Source organism: Hordeum vulgare, chromosome 3H (assembly GCF_904849725.1).
Source record: "Hordeum vulgare subsp. vulgare chromosome 3H, MorexV3_pseudomolecules_assembly, whole genome shotgun sequence".
In the NCBI taxonomy this organism is placed as follows: Eukaryota; Viridiplantae; Streptophyta; class Magnoliopsida; order Poales; family Poaceae; genus Hordeum; species Hordeum vulgare.
In genome coordinates this window covers 174,937,924-174,962,626 of record NC_058520.1, presented here as the reverse complement: position 1 = coordinate 174,962,626, position 24,703 = coordinate 174,937,924, and the positions used below count along the sequence as shown (strand labels likewise).

The following is a 24,703-nucleotide window of genomic DNA, read 5'->3' as shown; positions in this document are numbered from 1 at the left end:
GCAATAGCCGCTTTATTATTAGGTATAGATAGGGGAGCACGTAGATGTTTTTACTTTTTTCTGCATTCAGCATTGTAATAGAGATGTCAATAATCTTGTCCATCTGTGTGCCAAGCAAGCAAGCACACGTGATGTGACAGAATGTTGGCTTGACTCAAAACCTAGTTTTCTTGTAACGTCCCTTTTGACAGACTCTGCCGGGGCTTTTGCTGAATAAAATCCCATATCCCCACTAAAAAAAAGTGTGTTAAAGAAAAAAGAGCTGACCCATGTCTCGCTGGACAGCGTCCTTCTCGTGTTCGCCATCTGTAAAATATCGCGATGGGTCAACATAGGTCGTGGGCCCGAGAAACGGCCGATACGTGGACCTGGTCTTGGTGCACCGCGGAGTCACGCGCCGCCCCCGTGCTCTCGCCGGGGCCGGTCCATGCACCGTGCCGCTGGCCCCGGACTTGTCGTGTCTTCAAAAAGGGAAACTCAACCCCCCGGAGGGCGAGGCTTGCAGTGCAAGAAGTAAGGCACCGCCGCGCCGCCCGCCGCCCGCCGCCGTCTCTCTCTCGAGGAGGGGGAGGCCTCGCCGCCGCCTCCGGCATGCAGGCCGTCGAGAAGGCGGAGGCGCCGCGGCGGTGGCGGCCGCCGGTCGCCACGGAGGCCCTCCGCGACAGGATCGTCGACAAGGTCAAGGAGAACCGCGTCACGCTGATCGTGGGGGACACCGGATGCGGTAACAATCGAGTCGCCGTTCCTTCCTGCCTCGATCGCTCGCATTTGGGTGATTCGATTCTGTTTCTGGCATTTGGGGTTTGGGGGAGGTTTATCCTTTTCTTTATACCGGAAAACAAGGATTTTTCGCCTGGATTTCCGCAAATCCCCATATTTGCTTCCTGCCGCTCTGTTTGTTCATCTGCTTTTCTCGACCCCTTTTTTTTTTGCATCTACCGTTTGTTGGGGTTTTGGTCTATCGTGGGTGGCGGCATTAGGGGTTTGTTGGAGCAGGGGTTTCTGCCAGATTGGGAACTGCCTGTTTCAACTTTGATTGGGTGGCGGCATTGGGGATCTCCGCCTTGTTTTCTCCTTTTTAGGGCGTTTGGAGGGTTCAATTTTTTTAGAAAGTTCAAGATATGGATGGTGGAGGAAGGGGTTTTGGGAGAGGGGTGGTTCCTGAATTTTTCTCCCGGACTCCTCTTCTTTTACTTATTTTATAATTTTAATTTCTTCTGAGTCCTGAAGCGAGTGTGGATCTACTTTCTAATGACCAATCTTCTGGAATTGGGGTTTTATTAAAAAAAGGTTCGCAATTTAGATCTGTTTTGCATTGCTACCTTTTCGGACTCTTCTTTTCCGAAGTTTCCTCGCGTTTTTATGTAACAGCTTTTGTTTGGTTTTTAGGCTTCTCAGCCGGCATAGAATGGAGGAATGATGTAGAATAACTAGGGTTCACTTGACGTTTGTAACTTCAATGTGAAAAATCATACTTCTGTATGATTGATCGATGTTACTGGCATACAGGAGTATTAACCTGCTCTAGGATGTAAATAAACCTTGTGTTTAGTCACACTAATGGATTTAACCCATTAACTTGCTGTAGGAAAGAGCTCTATGGTTCCCCAGTTCCTCCTAGAAGGAAATTTGGAACCAATTATGTGCACACAGCCAAGGAGGTTTGCTGTAGTAGCTATTGCTCAAATGGTGGCCGAATCTCGCAACTGTCAGGTTGGAGAAGAGGTTGGATATCATATTGGCCACTCCAATGTGTCAAATCTCAATTCGAAAAGGTGATTCCTCAATGAATTTGTGAGCCAATGGCTCCCGATATTACGCAGATGAGTGAATATTCATTTTCTTCTTCAATCTGCATTCTCCATGGGCATTATTGTGCAGGATATCCACATTGAGTGTATTTTCAGCATTTCTTGCCCCCTTAACTCTTTCAAGTATATATAACATTATATTTAATTCATGTATCTTAGCCACCTGAACCTCATGATCTCCTCACCAGTTTGTTGATTTTGTGATATATCATCTGTGCTATATCAATTAATTAAAACTTGTCTAATGTGTGAATCAGGTCAAAAATTGTTTTCAAAACAGCTGGTGTTGTACTGGAGCAAATGCGTGACAAGGGCCTTGCTGCATTGAAATATAAGGTTATTATTCTTGATGAAATACACGAAAGGTCTGTCGAATCTGATCTTGTACTTGCTTGTGTTAAGCAGTTCATGATGAAAAAAAATGACTTAAGGTAAGAACTATGATAACATGCATTGGCACATTTCATTTCTGTCCACCTTACAAATTATCTTACTTCCTTCTTGTTGCTAAGATATGTCATGTCACTCTTGATATAGGTTGGTTTTAATGTCTGCTACCGCTGATATCACAAGATACAAGGAATACTTTAGAGATCTTGGAAGGGGTGAAAGGGTTGAAGTGATTGCCATTCCAAGCAGTCCTCGTACGCGCATTTTTCAGAGAGAAGTCCTATACCTTGAGCAGGTCCATATTATAGCTGACTTCAGCGTTTAACTGGGCTGTCAATGTTTGGTTTTACTAATATACCATGGAACGTCGATACTAGTTTACCTAAATTTCTTCTGGAAGTTGCATGATGTACTTCTAGTATCTACAGTGCCTTGTTACTGAAGGTGCTGCAGTTCATTTCCTATTTGCTCTTGTCTCACATATTTATGTAAATTGGATTTTACAGAAGTATTCACATTGCATCATTCTCATTGATGATTATGTTACAGTTGTGAGTTCTTTAATTAGATTGGGTTCATATCTATTATTAGAATTTGGGTTAAACCCTTACATGCCCCTCCCCTCCATTGAAGACCCCCTGTTTGACATGCAGGCCACCTTGTGTCTGACATGTTAATCTAGGCCCTAGTGGCTTAAGGGTTTGATCTTTTTGTAAGGGCATCAAGATCTTTCGCCTCGCAATTGTCACCTTCCTTGTCTAGTTTGTGATTTGCCTTATTTGATACAATCAGTACTTTACATGGTTCTCTTCTCGTCTGTTCTTCACTGTTGTCACCTGATGCTATGGAATGCTGCTCAGATTGCTGATATTCTCAAGATGAATTCTGAATCACTTTCAACAAAGTATTGCTCTGGAGAGGATGCTGACGCTGATGCTGGTCTAAACTCTGATGTGTATCAACTTATCCATGAGTTACTGTTGCACATACACCGAAGTGATCCAGACCTTGAAAATAGTATTTTGGTTTTCCTTCCTACATACTATGCATTGGAGCAGCAGTGGATCCGTTTGTCGTCTGTTAGATCAGTTTTCAAGGTGCACATTCTTCATCGCAGCATTGACACTGATGAAGCACTTCAAACTATGAAGGTCTCAAAGTCTTGCCGAAAGGTATGCGTTGTTTTATTGCAATTAACTTAGTTCGGTTAAACATTTTTTACTCCCTCCGTCAGGAATTACTTGTCGCAGAAATTGATGCATCTAACGTGTTTTTAGTTCTAGATGCATCCGTTTCCGTGACAAGTAATTCGGGACGGAGTTATGTGGTGCCACCGTGCCAGTAGTAGGGCATGGTGACAAAATTGAAATATTATGCAAATGGTGTACTTGTGGAGTTGTTTCGTATATATATCACTATCATTATTTGCTTATTCTTAATTTTATTCATCTCATCACATGATGTCTGATTGGCTGCGTCAGTTCACGGTATATGTAGCCCACCGAAGTGCCCCCACCACTCCATTGCCGGAAAAAGTTCTGTGTTTCCTACGTCTGTAAACAAATGAGTTCAGTTTATTGTTCTTTCCACCACTCCCCTTGTACGTTTTGCTAGTGCTAACCTACAAGGTGTCCCTAGTAACCACAACTACGTCTGAAAACAAATGCAGCCCACCAAAGTGCCCTCTCCACTCCATTGCCGGAAAAAGTTCTGTGTTTCCTACGTCTGAAAACAAATGAGTTCAGTTTATTGTTCTTTCCACCACTCCCCTTGTACGTTTTGCTAGTGCTAACCTACAAGGTGTTCCTAGTAACCACAACTATTGCAATTAAACAATGATGTGTAGGTAAAACTTAGCATGGATGTATGCATGCATACATGATTGAAACAATTTCATCTTGTCAACTGATTTCTCTGAGTCGTTTGTACTTCACATTGCAGGTTATACTGGCGACAAACATTGCCGAATCATCTGTCACTATTCCTGGAGTGGCTTATGTTATTGATTCCTGTAGATCATTGCAAGTCTATTGGGATCCAATCAGGAAAACAGACTCAGCTGGGCTTGTATGGGCATCCAAGTCTCAGGTTAATCTCACAAATATACTGATGTTATCCATTTTAAAACTTACTTTAACCCTGACGCTTACAACTATTTTAACCTCTTCTAGACTGAGCAGCGGAAAGGCAGGACAGGCCGAACCTGTGATGGTCAAATTTATCGCTTGGTAACTGGACCATTTTACAACAGTTTAGATGATCATGAACATCCTGCCATTTTAAGGTTATCATTAAGAGAGCAAGTGCTCATGGTTTGCTGTGCAGAGTCAAGAGCTATGAATGATCCTAATGGTATTTGTTTTATTGAAATTCAGCTAATTTTGGTTGATGTTTCTTTTCACATGACCAGTTTCTGTTATATAAATATTTATATATTTGGTTGTTGACATGTTCTTGTTATTTGATTTAGATTAAGCATTAAGGTAATATTCTCACTAACAATGCATTTTTGCCAGTCGTGCTGCAAAAAGTTCTCGACCCTCCAAATTTGGATGTTATTCAAGATGCACTTGACTCACTTGTTCAAATTCATGCATTGGTTAAGCCAACTTCTCCTAGAGGGCGTTACGAGCCCACTTTTTATGGCTGTTTGCTCAATAGCCTGCCATTATCGTTTGATGCTTCTGTTCTTGCCCTGAAATTTGCGGAGGTTGGCTTTCTCCATGAAGGAATTCTAATAGGAATTATGTTGGACATCCAACCACTTCCTATCCTGCAACCTTTTGGCCATCAAGCATTGGTATGTTTCAGTTGCCTCTTGGAAAATGCTTAGATCTCTGTGTTGTATTTAGTTATATATATGTATCCGACTGCCTGTTTTCCAGTGTAAGATACTTAGAGACAATTACTTTGACGAGGATAGCAACCTGAAAATTGGCAAGAAGGAAGCTACATTAATTGGAAATCTTTGTGCATTCCAATTTTGGCAGCGAATGTTTAAGGTACACCTTCACCTTCTCTAACAATCGCTGTGCATACTTTCAGGACCTGTTGCATCTGACAGTTGGTTATTAATAATAACTTTCAAAACCCACATTATGGTAAACATTTACTATCTTGTTTTGAGGATTGTGCGATTGTCTTGCCCATGAACTCAAACTCTTGCATAGCTTGCTTCGATGTGCAAATGCTGTTTGCACATTCTTAAAAAACAAGCACTAGCATTTAATAATGCATTGCTCATTCTCTTTCCAAGATTCCATCAACAGCGACACAGTTTACTCTCTCAGGCCCATTCCCAGTGAATGACTGTTGCTAGAAAGCAACGGTCTTGGCCTTTGTGAGAATGATTATTGATGAATCAAAATGCACTTATCATTGTCTTATGTTCGAAAACATTAGTTACTTTATTGCTACATTTTCATATGCTTCAGGACAAGTATCGTCAAGAGTATCTGAAAATGGTGGCGGACACCCAAGAGCCAACAACATATCATGCCTTTATCTCTAAACAGGAAGAAGTGTGGTGTGCATTTCATAACCTCTTGCCAGCAGCACTTAACAATATCTCTGAAATTTGTAAGTCCCTCCAACTCGTGATAATTTTTTTTGATGAAATGCATGTTGTGCTCATCTAGGAGTTACTCTCACCGCATGCATATTTTGATCGCACATTGTTCATGTTTGTACTGTGCATTGGGCACATTTTTTACACTTATTATGTACCACATTATACATGAGATGTTTGGATAAAATTCTATTCTATTCTTATTCATGAATCTAATTGATAGATCAGATGTTGTTTTTCATAATATCAATCCATTCAGTATTACCAGGATGGGAAAGTCATCTTCTTGAATTTACAGAAGTCGAAATTTTATGTCATCGCGATTACATCCTGATAAAATAAAACGAATACCTCAATTATGGAAGCCAATACTATTGCGTTTATTGCTACAGCATAATTCACTGTAGTTTGACCGCACACTGGTCATGTTTGTAGTGTGTGCCCTGGGTACATTTTCGCACCTATTATGTACCATTATAATTTTATTTTGATCGTGCACTATTCATGTTTGTAGTGTGTGCCTTGGGTACATTTTCCACAATTATTATTTATCATTATAAATGAGATGTTTGGATAAAATTCCTATTGTATTCTTGTTGATGAATCAAATTGATAGATCAGATATTGTTATTCACAATATTGATCCTATTTAGTACCACCGGGATTGAAAAGTCATCTTGTTAATTTACACAAGTCAGAAAAAAATATTATCGTGATTACATCCTGATAAATAAAAGGAAGCCAATACTATTGCATTTATGGCTAGTGCACTATTCACTATAGCTTGTACTGCTTTATTACTTTGAATGTACGTGAAGATTGTCAGCCGAATGATGAATTCAAATCAAACCTGAATTATTACTTATTTTAAATCATTGAAGAAATTAAATATGTATGTAAAATAATAGAAATGGTAGCCTAGTGAGTTATGCAGAAGTTCCTTGCAAAAAACAAATATCTGTGTGATGAACTTGTATGAAAATTGCTACTGGAAATACTTTCCAATAACTAATGTAAGCAATACTGATTTTGGTTAACTTTTTCTTTCCAACAGACGATGATGTTATGTGCACACTGCACCGTTTTAGGCCTAGTTTTCTTGTGGAAATCGATCCTCCGAAGTACCTTCAGCCTTCTGAATTCCACCATGCGTGTTTTCACCATAACATACTGGAGCCAGAGGATATGAATTCACTCTCGCTGGAATCTGAGAGTTCCCACTTAGGTTCACAGAGGAAGTGTGCTGCAACCCCTTATGTTTCTGCAACAGATTTTGGGGTCACTCTCACTGCTGTCGTATTGAAGGCGCTTATTAAGGAGGTGTGTTGTAACTTCATGCTTCGTCAAAATGTCCTTATACAGTAGATAAATTAGTATAAATATATAGTATTTGCTATGTTGCAAACATAATGATTCTTGGTTGTCTTCCAGATGAAGACACAACTTGCAGAGGACAAGGTAGTTTCTTGTAGGGAACGAGTTAGTGGTTATGCTCAACAAACCGTTGAAAGTGAGATGTGTGTGTTCTTTGTACGTGGATCCTGTACTCGAGGCAACACATGCCCTTTTTCTCATTCCTCTCGTGCCCCCAAACCAGTATGCAAGTTCTTCCTTACATTACAGGTACCATATTTGGAGCAGTTTGTTTTTCCCATTTTCATTTGGTCATGTCGCTAGCGTTCCAGCTTATAATTGGCGGGGTTATGTTATTAGTATTGCAGTATGCGTGTGTGTGTGTGTGTGTGTTTCTAGCAAGTTTAATGTTTTGACATACTATTACTGTATGAAGTAATTCAAGGCAACTCATTGGTAAATGCCATTAACAACAGTTTGATAGTATGCCAGCTTGAAGCTCATTAAAAAATTATTTATTGAGCTTGCTCATGTTTATTGAACTGCACATATGTATCTTAAAAATATATTTATTGAGCTGCCCGAGTTTAATGTTTTGACATACTACTATTATTTATTGAGCTGTAATCTTTTTATCTGATGTGATGTTCCATATGATCAGGGTTGTAGAAATGGTAGTTCTTGTTCATTTTCACATGATTGTGGCTCATCAAACTCGAAAACTTCATCTATTACATCTGGAATATGCTCTCAAGAAGACATGCCTACCGCAGTATGTTGTGCGAAGTTGCTGCCTGCAGGTGGAGATGGGCATGTCCTTATCATGAATGACAAAAATCTGCAGTTCTCCTATAAAATTTGCCACTATTATAACCCCACTAAGATAGTTACATGTACACCTGGTCTGCATTCAGTGGAATCTGATTCAGTGACAAACGGCATCATGATACTCCAGAATGTGGCCGATCCTTGTCGTCTGATTCTTGGTGGTGAACGTAAACTACCCGTTCCTTGGGCAAAGTTACAGCGGATTTTCTGGTTTGCTGATTTTGATTCTGATGAATCAATGAATGAGAGAGTTCTCCTGCAGAAATTCTTTGAGCATATTGCCATCAAGACCTTGTCAGAGACATTGCCCAATTTGCAGGTTGTCTTGATCATGAATAACACAAAATTTGTTCACTTACAGGTATGCCAACTTATTAGAAGCAAAATATACAGCTAAAATCTACAGTTGTGCATGACTAAATGATACTCCCTCCTTAAACTAATATAAGAGTGTTTAGATCACTACTTTACTGATCTAAACGCTCTTATATTAGTTTACAGAGGGAGTAGATATTTTCTTATTTGCTAGTACCTTTTGCCTGAATAACTTAATCCAGGTTATCTGAGTATGACCTTTGCTGCCATTTGTACAGGCTGAAAGATTGGCGAGGGAATGCTTCTATTTTCTGCGCGAATCATTTATGTTCGATGAAGGGACTCTGGGATGGTTTTCGGACGCCCCAAGTTATCCAAATGGGATGCAAGTATCTGCACCAGTCGCTTACGTTTTCAACATGCATCCTCCTACTGGCATTCAGTTTGGTGACTATCAAACGGAGCTGCGCAAAGCCTTATGCAGAGCCTAGTTAGGCCGGTATAGGTTTCTCAGTTGTGAATAGCTAGGTCAAAACATTATGCGTGCTGTGATCTTTTGGTAAGGTCAGATGAGACTACGAGTGCCATCTCAAGTGAACCCACTCTTGCTAGGAATTCTTATTGGTGGAGACGGAGTAGGCTCTGCTGCAGTGACTAGCGTTAGTTTCAGCTTAACTGATTTTAACTTTATTCTCAGTAGGTTGAGAATTGAAGTGTTGATGGGTAAACCCTGATATCCTTTTTTTTTGTGGTAAACATTGATATCTTCAGAAGGTCAGATGTTGGTTTGGAAATTTTTTTTTTTTTCCTTTTGAATTGAAGTAATCTTGCATCGCTGAGAAAAGATCCCCCTCATACTCATGTAGTAGAAAGTTTGCATTGTGTGGAAAAGAAGTGGGGTTTAAACGAAAATTGGTTAACTACGACATATGGGTGCTGAAATACACATCTGCCTAGCTATGGGATTCCCTTGCATCCAAAGTTGACAGCACTATCAGCGCAACGTACGTTCCACTTCTAGAGCAACTCATGTTCCCAATTACCATCGCCTTTCCGCCAATAGCAATTTAGGGCCTCTTTGATTCATAGGATTTTGGAAACATGGGAATAGAAGAAGTGTAGGGTTGGGGCGGCATATCTACTTGAATCCTATAGGATTAGCAATGAGTGTATCCTATAGGATTAGCAATGAGTGTTTGATGCTACATGAAAATCAAAGAAATTGTAAAAAGAGGTTGAGTGGATGTTAGATTTTTTATGAAATATAGTACAAAAGATTATGTAGGAAAAAGTTCTATAAAATTCAATCATATGAATCAAAGCACCAGTAGGAAAAATTCCTAAGGATTTTAATTCTTCTGAAATCCTATAAAATTCCTTTGAATTAAAAGAGCCCTTACTAGCAGGCAGAAGGCGCAGCGACACGTCGCGCTCGGGGGGAAGCCTTGGGTGAGTTCTAGATTGTAACCATATGTATGTGGAAAATTTTCTGTGTTGGCGACTGCATGTATTAAATTGGTGATACAATATTTAATGATAGCGCTTATTTTCTTAGATGGTAGAAAAATGCGCAGGATTGACATATTTTTATAGGCCGGTTGTTGCTGTTTGATTTAAAAAGTTGTTGGCTCAGTCAAAATCGTAAACCAAATCCGAAATTCAATACCTTAATTTAATGAAAGAGTTTAATATAGTGCATTAAAATAATTGAATGTGAGTGGTTGAGAAATTGTTGATCGTAAAACAATTATAAATTGAATACTTAATTAATTGAGACGGCTTAAAAATTAACGAGCATTGCGTATAGTATATATACATGAATGAGAGACATTTGAGAAATTGTTGACTCGATCAAAATCGAGTGACCCAATTCTAATTGGACACCTCAATTGAATGCTGGCTCTTTAGAACTAAGGAGTTTAGTGTTATATTTCCTCTGTTTCATAATATAAGAGCGTTTTGCAAGCTAGAGGTAGTAGTATATATATGATCAGGTTCACATTCCCGAGGTTCATGGCAAGATAAATTGCATTCAGCAGCAAATGAATTGCTTCTGGTTTTAGCTGTGGTCACCTCTCCTCTATAGCCACTGATTTAGGACACCCCAACCATCATACTATCCATATAAACCCATCAACATTAGCTCTAATGCAGTCATCATCGGCGGTTCTCCATGAACACAGGTGAAAGTGAATATGAAAACTACATCCAAAGTCGCTAGCCAAATGTTGATGCTTCCAAATCCGCCTAATAGATGATTGATAATCGATTGAATATCCATCTACATGAGGATGAGTTGCATGCCCTCTCCTTGACTTTGTCGGACCACTGTCCCCTTCTCCTCGCAGATGACAACGACCCCCTTAGGCCTCGTTCCTTCAAATTTGAGAGTTTCTGGATCTCCATACCGGGATTTAATGAGGTGGTTCTAAATGCTTGGGATGAGGATTGTAACCATGTTGAACCTTATGAGAGACTATTTCATAAGCTCAAAAAAGGGGGTGTGACTAAATGAATGGAGTCGGAAGTTGTTCTCCAAAGCTAAATTCCACCTTCACGCGGCTCTCTTGGTGATCCTTCGCCTTGACATCGTGCAGGAGGACCGTGGCCTATCAACTGAGGAACAATACAGACTAGGCTTAAAAGAAGGGTGGTGAGTCTATCGGTGCTTGAAAGGGCAAGAAAAAAAGCAATGTGCGAGAATCTCCACACTCAAAGAGGGTGACGCCAATACCAAATTCTTTCACCGGAGGGTGAATGCAAAACAAAAAAAAACCACATTCATAGAATCCAACACAACAACGGTTGGATCTCCGATCATGAGCAAAAGAAAAAATTGATCCATGAACACTTCTCCAAAGCTTTGGGAAAGGTGGGTCGAAGATTCGTTGATTTTAAGTGGGATCAGCTTGATTTTGGGGAGCATGACATTTCCGACCTTGACTCCCACATTACTGAGCAAGAGGTCAAAGAGGCGACCAGTCGAATGCTTAGTGACAAGGCCCCCGGTCCGCATGGATTCATCGGTGCCTTCTTGAAGCATTGCTGGCCCATCATTAAGGAAGATTTCATGTGCGACATCCGATGTTTTGCTAGCCTTTATGCGACCAATTTTACGTGGCTCAGTTCGGCGAACATTGTGCTCCTGCCCAAGAAGGAGGGGGCAGAGGGGATCACCGACTACCGACCTATAAGTCCCATCCATGCAGTGCCAAAAATTGTTGCCAAGGTGCTTGTCAATCGACTTGGGCCAGACATGCAATCGCTCATCTCCAATGCCCAAAGCGTGTTCATCAAGAGAAGATATATTCACAACAATTTCATGTATATGCATGGGATTGCCCGCAAGCTTCACAAAAGTAAAACACCGCCGCTTTTCTTCAAGCTTGACATAAAAAAGCCTTTGACTCGGTCAGGCGGGAGTACATTCTCGAGCTCCTGCAAAGGAGGGGGTTTCCTCCTAGATTTCGAGAGTGGATCACCACTTTGCTTCACACTTCCCGCTCTCGGATCACGCTGGATGGGGTGGCTGACCCTAGGGGCAAAGCTAGCAATATGGCCTGGTTTGGCAGCCGCCGTAGCTAAACTTGCGTCGTAATACATATATATACTAGTATTATTCCAACACAATTTTCTTGTTTTGGGTGTGTGCCTCTCGTTGGGCTTGATTGTTGTCGATTGAGTGAATGTGATGGGCCGTGCGTGTGGGCTAGGCTGACTGGAACCAGCAGAGATCAATCTCACGCCTACTCCTCTTCGAGTGCTTGGCTGAGTACGAGTCGTTCGTAACTCGCGAGAGACGTGGATGCGACAGCGCTTAGAGGATACTAGGGCACGGTCGCACTGGCAAAGAGCAGTCGGCGGACGACGGTCAGTAGGTCGTGGACGCACAGCCCGCGATTGGCCAGTAATCCGCAGGGCCGCGATCAGCGATAGCAGCGACCGACGACTTGATGGCGAGTCCGCGTGGAATTGCAGATGGCGCCCCCGTCGAAGAAGAGGATTAAATAAATATGTAATGAAATAATTTAGTTGAATTGTGATGTTGCTGAAATTAAGAAAGAATTTCAACATGAAGATAGAAGAATGCCCTTGCCACGTTCTAACTATCTTCACATGTATAATGTGGTTTCCATCATTATACCAAGTCCCTATTTCCAATGAAGAATTTTGCTCTATGTTTAGCCACTTGTTTGACTGGGACTTGTGAGCCTACAGAGCGTTGACACGTGCATTAAATTGGGAGGCAGGGGTGTACATTTGCATGGTAACTGTAGGCTGTCGGTGGAAATTTTGTTAACTGATTGGTATTTTTGCATGTGCACTTGGGGTGTCTTCAACGATTTCGGTTCAGGTACGGGACATCATTTTGTCTTGCATGCGGCGGGGATTGCATGCATATCCCGATTTTTGTGTCATGCAAATCAACTGGCAGGCATGTCCTTCTTTCCTTGTTCTTTTTTCTTTGATGATGATTCGCTTTGATATGCTTAGGCGGTTGTAGATATTTCCATATATTGTGCGTTGGCTGATTGGGTTGTTAACACGTGATTTGTCTGGTCTAATGTGTCCCCGTATAGAGACGTGTGTCTGGTCACATGCTACATGGACAATGGTATATATGTACGTGTCGGTTTAGATTGGATGGGTTGTACTGTTTGGGAGACTGCCACGTCATTCATTGGCAGCACCGTTTGTGTGTAGCTTGATGCGTATGTGTCGTGTTAGACTCTGAGGCGGTGCCGCTATTGTCGTACGTCCTCGAAGTTGTGTGTGTCGAACGTTCTGCATGCTTCTCTAGAAAACTCTCATCAAATCGTTCCACCGTCGTTTGTTCCTATAAAGGCTCGGCCGCTGCCCGGCCCTGTTCATCCCAGTGCACAAGCATGAGTAGCACCATCTCTTGGAGCGTTGGGAGGCATGCCCCGGCTGCCTCGCTATGCTAGACGCTGCATCACTGGTCGGCAGGTACGTCACGCTGCCAACTTATCTCCCTTGCACGCTGGACGACAGCTTCAGGAGGCCCCTACGCCTTGATAGGCTTGCCTCCGGTGACCTCGGTGCACCGTCCGCTTTGTATCCCGTTGCAGCTGAACGGGAGCTTCGGGAGACCCTGCTCCCTACTTGCGCGGCCTGGATTCTGCCTCTCCGGGCGGCAACGCGAAGGCAGCATGCGGCGACCCATGGGTTGGACGGGTGCTCGGGAGGCACACTACGCGTTGGAAATATACCCTAGAGGCAATAGTTATTATTATATTTTCTGTTACGAGATAATCGTTTATTATCCATGCTATAATTGTATTGAATGAAAACATAGATACATGTGTGGATACATAGAAAAACAATGTCCCTAGCAAGCCTCTAGTTGGCTAGCCAGTTGATCAATGATAGTCAAGGTTTTATGACTATATGTAAGTGTTGTCACTTGATAACTGGATTACATCATTAAGAAAATCATGTGATGGACTAGACCCAAACTATGAACGTAACATGTTGATCGTGTCATTTTGTTGCTATTGTTTTCTGCATGTCAAATATTTATTCCTACGACCATGAGATCATATAACTCACTGGCACCGAAGAAATACCTTGTGTTTATCTCGCAACTAACTCGGTGACTAGAAAGGTGCTCTACAGGTATCTCCGAAAGTGTCCGTTGAGTTAGTATGGATCAAGACTGGGATTTGTCACTGAAAAGGATCGAGATGGACCTAGAGGGGGGGGGGGTTGAATAGGTACAAATCCAAATTTTAATAATTACTTAGCAATTTTAGACAAAAGTGCGGAATATGAGTGTAGGCCTAATAATTGCTACGACAAGGAGTAAGCTATTTAGAGTGAAGTAAGACAAGCGGTAAACAATAATCAAATACAAGTATGTAATAAGGATTAACACAAGTAGAGAGTTAGGGTTAGGAATAACCGAAACTCCAAGAGAGACAAGGATGTATCCCGATGTTCACTTCCTTGGAGGGAAGCTACGTCATCGTTAGAGGAGCGGATGTTACCAGGAAGGCACACCAACGCCACTAAGGCTCACCCTATTCTCCCTTTGAGATAACTCCACGAAGGCGTTTTTCAACCACTAGTGGTAAGCCTTGAGGTGGCTTCCAAACCTTCACAAACTTCCCGGAGAAAATCACAATGGTTTGATTCCTCTCCGAAGACTCTTACCGCCTAGGAGTCTCCAACCTCCAAGAGTAACAAGATCACGGGGATTGCTCAAAACTTGCTCAAATCACAAATCACTTTGGTGGGAAGGAGGAGAGGGAGACGATCTATCTTTTGATTGGAACAACACTCAAAAGGACTCACAAATGCTCTTGGGATCTAGGATTTGGTGTAGACAAGAGTGAGTGAGAGGAAAGGTGTTCTTGGATGTATTCTAGTTGTGTTGAACACTATTTTATGAGGTGGGAGAAGAGTATATATAGTGGGGAGTGAAATCCAGCTGTTGGGGGCACTTTAAGTCACACAGGGTCCGGACGTCCGACAGTTGTCGGAAGTCCAGAGGTCCGCGAGGGGTCGGACGTCCGACAGGGGTCGGTCGTCCGAGGCATGTAGATATGACTGAAAATACTGTGAATTGAATAGTGACCGGACGTCCTGAGAGGACCGGAAATCCGAGTTATTCGACTCAACTTCTACTGGTGAGAGGTTCCGGATTTCCGAAGGGGAACGAACGTGCGGGCCTCGGACGTCCGGAGGGATCCGGAAATCCGAGTTATAGAGCTCATGTTCTACTGGTGCAGGGCTCCAGATTTCCGGGGCTGGTCGGACGTCCGGCCCTCGGATGTCCGGAGGGAGCCGGATTTCCGAGTTATATGACTCACAAACTTCTGGTGAAGGGCTACGGATTTCCGAAGCCTGCCGGTCGTCCGGCCCTCTGATGTCCGGAGGGAGCTGGATTTCCGAGTTATATGACTCACAAACTTCTGGTGAAGGGCTATGGATTTCCGAAGCCTGCCGGTCGTCCGGCCCTCGGACGTCCGGAGGGAGCCGGATGTCCGAGGCAATAGACCTGTTTTGAGATAAGAACAAAGTGGAGAATATGTGGTATTGGGTATGACAGTGAAGATGTGGTACGAGCAAGTTCATCGCAAAACCTGTGATCCCCTCTTAATAGTGTGGGATCCCTAGACTCAATATCAGTAAACTCAAAAGAATAGTCTACATCATCTTTTCTTAATCCCGAGCCTTCTCGAAATATAGATCCCAATCTTCTCAGACAACCTTTGGTACATAATTCTCAATCTAGTAAAGTACTTACCGTCCTGAGATACACTCAACAAATAGGATTAGTTTCCTATGTATGTGTTGTCATTAACACCAAAAGTCGATTAGGGGCATAGCATGCACTTTCAATCTTCCCCTTTTTGGTAGTTGATGACAACATATACATAGGTCTCAAAAAGATTTAACATACATTATAGCCTAGGAGATTTTTAGTACGGAGCTCCCCCTTAGTATATGCATGATAAAATATCGAAGCTCCAATGGATCAACATGTAAAGATAATAGATCATCATAGAAGTAGTGGAGCGAAACATAATAGTCTATGATGATACCATAGCAATCCATAGCAAATCACAATCATTCGTAAGTAGCCATACATGAGTTTATCAATTACATTAAATCTCCAAAGACTAAAAACTACGATACATTACCCCCCCTTTGGCACCAAGTACCAAAAAGGGAGACACCAACAGCACCAACCACGCTCAGAGCTCATCAGCATCATCATCACCATCATCAGGCAAGCCACTGCCACCAGCCTCGTCAAGGAAATCAGCCCACTCAGGACCAGATGGGAAGGCAAAATCAGTAGGAGGAGCAGCAGGAGTGGCCTCATCATCACTCACATCAAGAGCGCCCGAGGCTCTCAGACGATCCTTGAGGGCATTCTTGGAGGAGACTAAGTGAGAAACCACATCATGGGTTTGACCACACTGGAAAGAGACGACCTTCATCATAGCAGAATGTGCCTTGCCAAGGAATTTGGCAATGCGACCGAGAGGAGCGGAGCTAGATGAGGGGGTGGCTGACCGGGCAGCAGTGCGGCGAGTGGATGTGGAGGATGAGGAGGTTTTCTTGTGAGCATAGTTATCCGCCATGTGAGCGGGAATGACCCACTTGCGATGTGTGTGAGTGACAGCCACAGAGAAATTTGCTACATGATTAATAAGAGCCTGGATGAAGGGGGCATGAGGAAAGGCTCGCTTGTACTGAAAGCTAGCAAGCCGAATCTCATGCTATAGAAAATGAGGCACATTAATTTTGCCCTTAGGGTGCTCGAATAAGTGAGACATGATGTCAATGCAATAGCCACTGCAAGAACCCTTATCACCCATCTTGGGATAGATGGTGCGGATGAGACACTGAAAAATGATGAAGTAAGGTGATCGCCAGATGGATACCTGGTTAAGGTCCTTCAGGCGTTCATCCGCATCAAGTTCACTTAGTGGTTTGAGAAGGTACCGACACGCGTCAATGGACTTATGCGCATGGTTAGGATCATCCCTATGTATTTTGAAACCGGAGTTGGGGAAACCAAGTGCGGCAACAAATGTATCATAAGTAGCGGTGAAGCGAACGTCAGAGGTGATCCAGCTGACAGTGTGGTTTGGACCAAAGTAGCATGTGACATAGAACTGGTGAATGGCAGCAGCATTAAAGTCGCGATGAAAGGCAAACGGGGCGGCAAGCCCCGATGCCTCAATAAGCTCAATGGGATCCGGATATTTCGCTGGGTGCGTGCGAATATGCTCAACATCAATATAGAGATGAACAGATAAACCCTTAGGAACTATGACTGTGGTAAAAATGTCCGCCTGGACGTGTGTGCGGAAACGTGAGTCCGTAGAGTCACGTACGACAGCGTATGGATCAAGGTCGCGACGGAAAGTGAGGTATGAAGCCGCGCCAAGTGTGGTGAAGTTCGTGATTGCACGACCTAAAGTAGCAGGAGGTTCTAGTGATATGCGACGAGCTTCACCTGCGGGCTGGGCAGGAGGAGGTGGTGGTATGTAGGATGCCCTGCGAGTCCCGGGCTTTGGCTTGGACCTCCGTTCAGCGGGCTGGTCAGCAAAGTCCTCGGCGGCAAGCTCCTCCTCGAAGTCGGGGTCATCACCATCAGACGACGAGGGGAGTTGTGGAGACGGAGAACGCCAGGCCAGAGAACGCCGGGCAGTCCGTTTGAAGGGACAACGTGGCCCATCCGAGTCCGACCCCATGCTAGGAGGGGCGCGAGATGATGAGCCAGCCACGGTCTTCCGAGCGGCGTGCTTGGTCTTGTTCATGGAGCACAATATCCTACGCGGATGAAAATCCCAAATAAGGAACGAACATGGAGATTCATGGGAGAGAGAGAGAGAACCAAAACAAACGCGAAAGGAACAGAGGAGCAACCTGTAGATGGATCCCGCGAAGGAAGAGGAGGAAGGAGAGGAGGATCCGCGGAGAAGATCGGCCCGATCTCCGGTCTGGCGGCGCAGGCGAGGGCTCCTCGAGCTGCTGGCGGCGGCGGTAGGGAGGAAAAGGGGCGCAGAGGGTTAGGGCAAGAGCCCAGCCCCGCGCCCAGCTATTTATAGGCCCGAGGCGTCGGACGTCCGGAGGTGATTGTGGCGTCGGACGACCGACACTGGTCGGACGACCGGAAGGAGATTTCCCGCCGGACGTCCGAGACATGTCGGACGTCCGAGAAAGAGGAGGAGGCAGAGGCTGATGCTGGATTTTGGTTGATGATTAGATGATGACTTGCATGGTTTCTCACAAAAAGTACGAACATAGTTGCCTACTAGCATAACATATACTACTTGGAGACAGAAATTGATTTATGCGTACTTTGTAAGCTTAAAAAAACAGAAAATTAAGACTCACTTCCCCTAAATGCATGCCCACATCAAGACACAAACATAATGTGAGTGTGTGTATGTGTGCAAGGTTTCAAGATATGTTGTCAAGCTCCAAGATACCAAGTTCACGCCTAAGTTGACAGAACCTAGCTACGCTAAGTGGTTTGGTGAAAATGTCGGCTAACTGCATGTCGGTACCCACATGGGTAATATCAATGTCACCCTTTCGCACATGGTCTCTCAAGAAATGATACCTAATATCAATATGTTTTGTGCGAGGGTGATCAATGGGGTTCTCGAAGATCTTTATGGCACTTTCATTATCACAGAGAAGAGGAACATGTCGATACGTGATACCATAATCCTTTAGTGTTTGCCTCATCCATAGCAGTTGGGTTGCACAGCTTGCGGCTGCAATATATTCGGCCTCGGCCGTGGAGAGAGAAACACAGTTCTGCTTTTTCGAGGACCAACTTACCAAGGAGCGTCCAAGAAACTGACATGCACCGGAAGTGGATTTCCGTCCCACTTTATCACCGTCCCAATTCGCATCGGAATACCCAATAAGATCAAACTTAGCATCCTTAGGATACCATAAGCCTAACTTTGGGTTGTGAACAAGGTATCTAAGAATATGCTTAACCGCCGTGTGATGGCTTTCCCTAGGGGAAGCTTGAAATCTAGCACATATGCCTACACTTAACATGATGTCCGGTCTAGATGCGCAAAGATAAAGTAGCAAACCAATCATGGAGCGGTAAGTAGATGGGTCAAAAGGAATACCGTTTGTGTCTTCATTTAGAACTACATCGGTGGCCATGGGGGTCTTCATTGGTTTAGCATTTGTCATATCAAATTTTTCAAGAATGTCCTTGAGGTACTTAGTTTGAGACAAGAAAATCCCTTCTTGAAATTTTTGTATTTGAAAACCAAGAAAGAACTTCAAGTCCGTGTTGAGTGACATCTCAAAGGTCTTGGTCATGGAGGCCGCAAACTTCTTGCATAAATGGATGTTAGGAGAACCAAAAATGATGTCATCTACATAGATTTGGCATAAGATCAAATCACCATTTTCCCTCTTAGTAAAAAGAGTGGGATCGATCACCCCCACCACAAAGCCATCATCGAGTAGGAACTTCTTAAGATGATCGTACCAAGCACGGGGTGCTTGTTTGAGGCCATACAGAGCCTTGTAAAGTTTATATACATGGTCTTTGTGGTGAGGGTCAACAAACCCAGGTGGTTGTGATACATATACCTCTTCTTGTAGAGGACCGTTAAGAAAAGCACTTTTCACATCCATTTGATGCAAAGTAAAACCATTGAAAGCAGCATAGGCCAATAAAATGCGAATGGACTCAAGACGAGCAACAGGGGCGAAAGTTTCACCAAAGTCCAAACCTTCAACTTGGGAGTACCCCTGTGCTACTAACCTTGCCTTGTTGCGTAGGACAGTCCCATTCTCATCTTCCTTGTTCTTGAAAATCCATTTAGTTCCAATGACATTATGTTCCTCAGTTGGTCGTTCTACCAATGACCATACTTCGTTGCGTGTAAAGCTGTTTAGCTCCTCTTGCATAGCAAAGAGACAGTCATTGTCGCACAATGCATCCTGAACCCTGTGTGGCACAGTACTAGAGACAAACGAAAAGTGAGTACAAAAGTTTGTTAATTGTTTACGAGTCACTCTACCTTCCGACACGCCGGTGAGGATTTGATCAATATCAACACGACCGGCCACACGTGGCATGATGGAGGTCAAGGTTTCACGAGGTTCGACTTCGTTTCCATCATCAACGTCCTCAATATATGGATCATTTATGTGCGGAGGAAGATATTCCTCTTCGCGTTGCACTTGTTGAGGTTCATCATCAAACATACCCATACTTTGGTCTACCTCTTGAAGATCAACTTGTTCTTGAGTGTGATCAGGGTGGGAGACATGTTCTCCCACTTGATCCTCAACAACTGGCCTGATGTGTGTGCTAGTATCTTGTGGAGGTACGGGCAGTGAACTGTCTTGAGGATGAGAAATACTCTCATCATCTTCATCATCATCATGAGGTCTTTGTTCCATGGGAAGAAGTGCACCTACACCCATGTTTAAGATATCTTGTAGGGAGTCTTCTTCACCTGCATCATTTAGATCAACTTGCTCCCCATGGGAGCGGTTAAATTCATCAAACGTCATGTCACAGGTTTCTATAACACATCCAGTGGATTTGTTGTAGACTCTGTAGGCGTGAGAGTTTGACCCATAGCCAACAAAAATCCCTTCAGTTGTTTTGGATTGAAATTTTCCTAACCGTTCCCGTTTGTTGAGGATGAAACACTTGCATCCAAACACACGAAAGTACTTAACATTGGGCTTGTTCCCAGTTAGGAGCTCATATGGAGTCTTCTCCAATATTGATCGAAGGAAGAGCCGGTTTGATGCATGACATGCTGTGTTGACGGCCTCAGCCCAAAAACTATGTGGTGACTTGTATTCGTCTAACATGGACCTTGCCATTTCCACAAGTGTCCGGTTCTTCCTCTCTGCCACACCATTTTGTTGAGGGGTGTAAGGTGCGGAGTATTGATGTTAAATTCCCTCATCACTAAGAAATTCTTCTAGGGTGTAGTTCTTGAACTCAGAGCCATTATCACTTCTTACTGCCTTGATGTCCTTGTCAAACTTCCGCTGGGCTTGTTTGGCAAAATCAATGAAAGTGATCTTCGTCTCATCCTTGGACTTGAGAATGAACACCCATGTATATCTTGAGTAATCATCAACAATGACTAGGCCATACTTTTCCCTCCAAGACTTGCCCATGAAGGAGGCCCAAACAGATCCACATGAAGGAGCTCTAATGGCCTCGAAGTGGATACAATGTTCTTGGGTGGATGTTTTGATTGATGTTGTTTCCCAGCTATGCATGCACTGCACACACGATCTTTCTTAAAATATACATTTGTTAGTCCAAGGATGTGATTGCAGTTTAAGAGATTTTGAAGATTTTTCATGCCAACATGGGCGAGCCGGCGATGCCACAGCCATCCCATGTCGACCTTGGCCATTAGACAAGTTGTATGGAAGGTGCTCTCTTTCGAGAAATCAACCGTGTAAAGGTTGCCATCCAACTCTCCAACAAAGGCCACTTCGAGAGTGTCTCTCTTAAATACTTTCACATCCATTAGTCCAAATAATGTGTCATAACCTACGGAAGCCAATTGGCGAACTGAAAGTAAATGATATTGAAGAGATTGGACAAGCATGACATTTGCAATAGACATGTCATTAGTGATTGCTACCTTGCCCAACCCAATTACCTGCCCTTTCGACCCTCCACCAAATACAATGCTCATGTATGGTCGAATGGCTTGCATGAAGTCATAGAGCAAGTTACTATCTCCGGTCATATGATTGGTGCATCCACTGTCGATCACCCATTTGGCTCCTCTGGAGAAAACAGCCTGTAACAAATTAAGACTTGGTTTGAGGTACCCATTTTGTCATGGGGCCTTTAACATTAGTCACAAGAGTCTTAGGGACCCAAATAGCATAGAATCGGAATGCATTACGGGGACCAATGAATTTAGCATAGACCTCTCCTTCCTTTGATTTGCGTAGTACATAGGATGGAGGCATGAATTCGGTTGTCTTGTTGTGAGTAGGCGAACCCCTAGTGGCCGATCCACTCACAACCTTACCTTTCTCCTTGTGTCCCTCTTGTACAAATATTTCTTTAAGCGGAGTGGTACACTGGAGAGGAGATGCACTTTTCTGGGCAGTGCTTGGGTTGAACCCAAGCCCTTCCTTGGCGAAGCCTCCATTGTGTCGACTTAAGATCTCATTGAGAGTCTTTTGTCCTTGTGCACATGTCATGAGACCTCTTCTAGCTGTGCCTTTAGCGAACAGTTTTCCTCAAGGATAGATGTCAGTTCACTACTAGAGTTAGTAGTGCAGGTATCAACATTAATGATAGGTGAGGAGTAGGCCTTAGCTAGAGTGTCAAGATAAGTAACCTTAAGTGCCTCAAAGCTCTTTGTAAGAACAGTGAGTTTCTCTTCCTTGTCTTTGAGAGACAAGAATAGACGCTCACAGTCCTTAGAAAGGGAAGCGTGAGAGTTCACAAGTCGGTCTTTATCATTTAGTAATTCTTTGCACACAGATTCAACCTTTTTCAAGGAGGCAAGATCATTAGCATGTTTATCAAGATTTTCACCTACTTTTGAGCATAGTGCATCATTTTGTGCTTCCTCATACAGGACTTTCTGCTCAAGGATTTCATTTCTTTCCTTCTCCTTAGTGATGAGGGTTTCGAGTTCCTTGATGGTATTGGTGTGCTTACTCACCATTTCCATAAGTATGCGAAACATAGTGAGCTTATTTCCTTTAAGAGAGCACATAAATTTGTTTATTTTAGCAAACATGGGATGATCTAAGTCATTATCCTCATAGTGATCTTCCGCATCAAGATACTCATCAGATGGAGTAGAAACTAGACTGAAAGAGTTTAACCATGGAGTAACCTTAACCTTATCATGGGAGCTTTGGTCTTCCTCATCTCCCATGGCAGTCTTTGCCATCAAACACTTGTGAGCGTTGCCCTTGTAGTCCTTCATATAGTTGTAGTGAACAACATCACCACTTTTGTTGACTAGCTTAAAGTGTTTTGTGTATCCTGAGCTACTCCGGCAACTCCACCAACATCTTCTGGATCTGATTCTTCTTGTGCAACCATTGCTCTTCCATCTGTCCTCTTGAACTTGGAGTTCATAGGGTTTGGAAACTTCTTCTTTACAAAGGTCTTTGGAAACCTTGGTTTGTCTTCTCTCTTCTCATAAGGGCAGTCATTGGAGAAGTGGTTGGTATCCTCGCAGTTATAACATTTCCTTACCTTCTTCTTTGGGAATCTTCCCTTGAACTTTCCTGCACTGAACTTCTTTACAAAGAGAGCAATGTCCTCATAAGATGGGCTTTCATCAGAGTCAACATCATCACCATCTCCGCAGTCATCTTCACCCTCTTCTTCTTCACTTTCTTCTTCGTCACATTCATGCTTGGCTTTCAAAGCAAGATTGATCTTTGATGTTGCAGTGCCATGCATGGCAAGGTGCTTTGTTGCATTTGCCTTTGACTCTTCAAATGATTGTAAAGTGGATATGATGTCATCTGGAGTCATTTCTTTGAACCCATGGTGCTGCCTCATGTCCCATACCATTTGATGGTGGTACGGAGCAAGAGCATGAAGTAACTTGTCCACGAGAAATCTCTTGGTCAGATTGAAACCATCTTGCGTCTTGTCACAGTCACATGACTCAATTTCTGCGGCGAGAGTCATGAGCCGTTCTAGTAGTTTCTTGGGAGATTCACCCTTTTCCATACAAAAATTCTGTAATTGCCCCTTGGCAATTTCATATTGAGCAAGCCGAAGAGTGGAGGTACCGGTCTTGGTCCTTATAATGCTATCCCACAGTTCCTTGGCACTTGTGATGTGAATGTAAGGTCTTCGTTGCTTGTCATTCATTCCTTTTCTTATGCACATGATCGCAGTGTCATTGAGATTCTTGTCATAAGTTTCTCTGGGAGTGAGGCACCTTGGATCTACAGGATTGTACCCATGCTCGAGGATGTCCAACATCTCATCATTGGCGTACCTAAGATGATCCTGCATACCAACTCTCCACAAAGCAAAATCGGAATTGTCATCAAGCAAGGGAGGTTTTCCTCCAGGATTGTACTTAGGTTTCTCAATTTGAGATCTAGCATAAAGCCATGGAACACTAGTTTGGTTCCTTTCCGGAGGTTGTTGGCCAGATGAAGTACCGTGCACATGTGGACCTGAGGCCCTCGGGGACGTGGTTGTCCCCGTGGTTAGTGATGCTAGTCTCATTTGGACCATGGTCTCAAGAGAAGCATCATGCTCCTCTTTTTGCTTGGCAAGGGCCCGTTCCAGGTCCTTAGAGGTGAAGGACTTGACTTCCGAGGAAGTCCCGTCCCTCTGCACTGGAGCTACCGTAGCTGGAACCCCGTCCATCTCGCTCTAGGGCGGTTAAACCACAAGAATAGAGCACGAGGCTCTGATACCAATTGAAAAGGATCGAGATGGACCTAGAGGGGGGGGTGAATAGGTACAAATCCAAATTTTAATAATTACCTAGCAATTTTAGGCAAAAGTGCGGAATATGAGTGTAGGCCTAATAATTGCTACGACAAGGAGTAAGCTATTTAGAGTGAAGTAAGACAAGCGGTAAACAATAATCAAATACAAGTATGTAATAAGGATTAACACAAGTAGAGAGTTAGGGTTAGGAATAACCGAAACTCCAAGAGAGACAAGGATGTATCCCGATGTTCACTTCCTTGGAGGGAAGCTACGTCACCGTTAGAGGGGCGGATGTTACCACGAAGGCACACCAACGCCACGAAGGCTCACCCTATTCTCCCTTTGAGATAACTCCACGAAGGCGTTTCTCAACCACTAGTGGTAAGCCTTGAGGTGGCTTCCAAACCTTCACAAACTTTCTGGGGGAAATCACAATGGTTTGATTCCTCTCCGAAGACTCTTACCGCCTAGGAGTCTCCAACCTCCAAGAGT

At 43.5% G+C, this 24,703-nt stretch overlaps 1 protein-coding gene across 1 annotated transcript; it reads left to right on the top strand.

The window, feature by feature from the left end:
* The first annotated feature begins 444 nt into the window (after positions 1 to 444).
* On the top strand, positions 445 to 9,063 carry LOC123443405 (zinc finger CCCH domain-containing protein 4). Its single transcript, XM_045119752.1, has 14 exons — positions 445 to 724; positions 1,589 to 1,775; positions 2,069 to 2,242; positions 2,349 to 2,496; positions 3,062 to 3,373; positions 4,143 to 4,289; positions 4,373 to 4,553; positions 4,718 to 5,001; positions 5,087 to 5,203; positions 5,636 to 5,780; positions 6,824 to 7,089; positions 7,201 to 7,392; positions 7,784 to 8,311; positions 8,544 to 9,063. Exons 1-14 carry the CDS (start codon positions 592 to 594, stop codon positions 8,754 to 8,756), a joined length of 3,027 nt encoding a protein of 1,008 aa, XP_044975687.1. The 5' UTR covers positions 445 to 591; the 3' UTR covers positions 8,757 to 9,063.
* Positions 9,064 to 24,703: the final 15,640 nt, after the last annotated feature.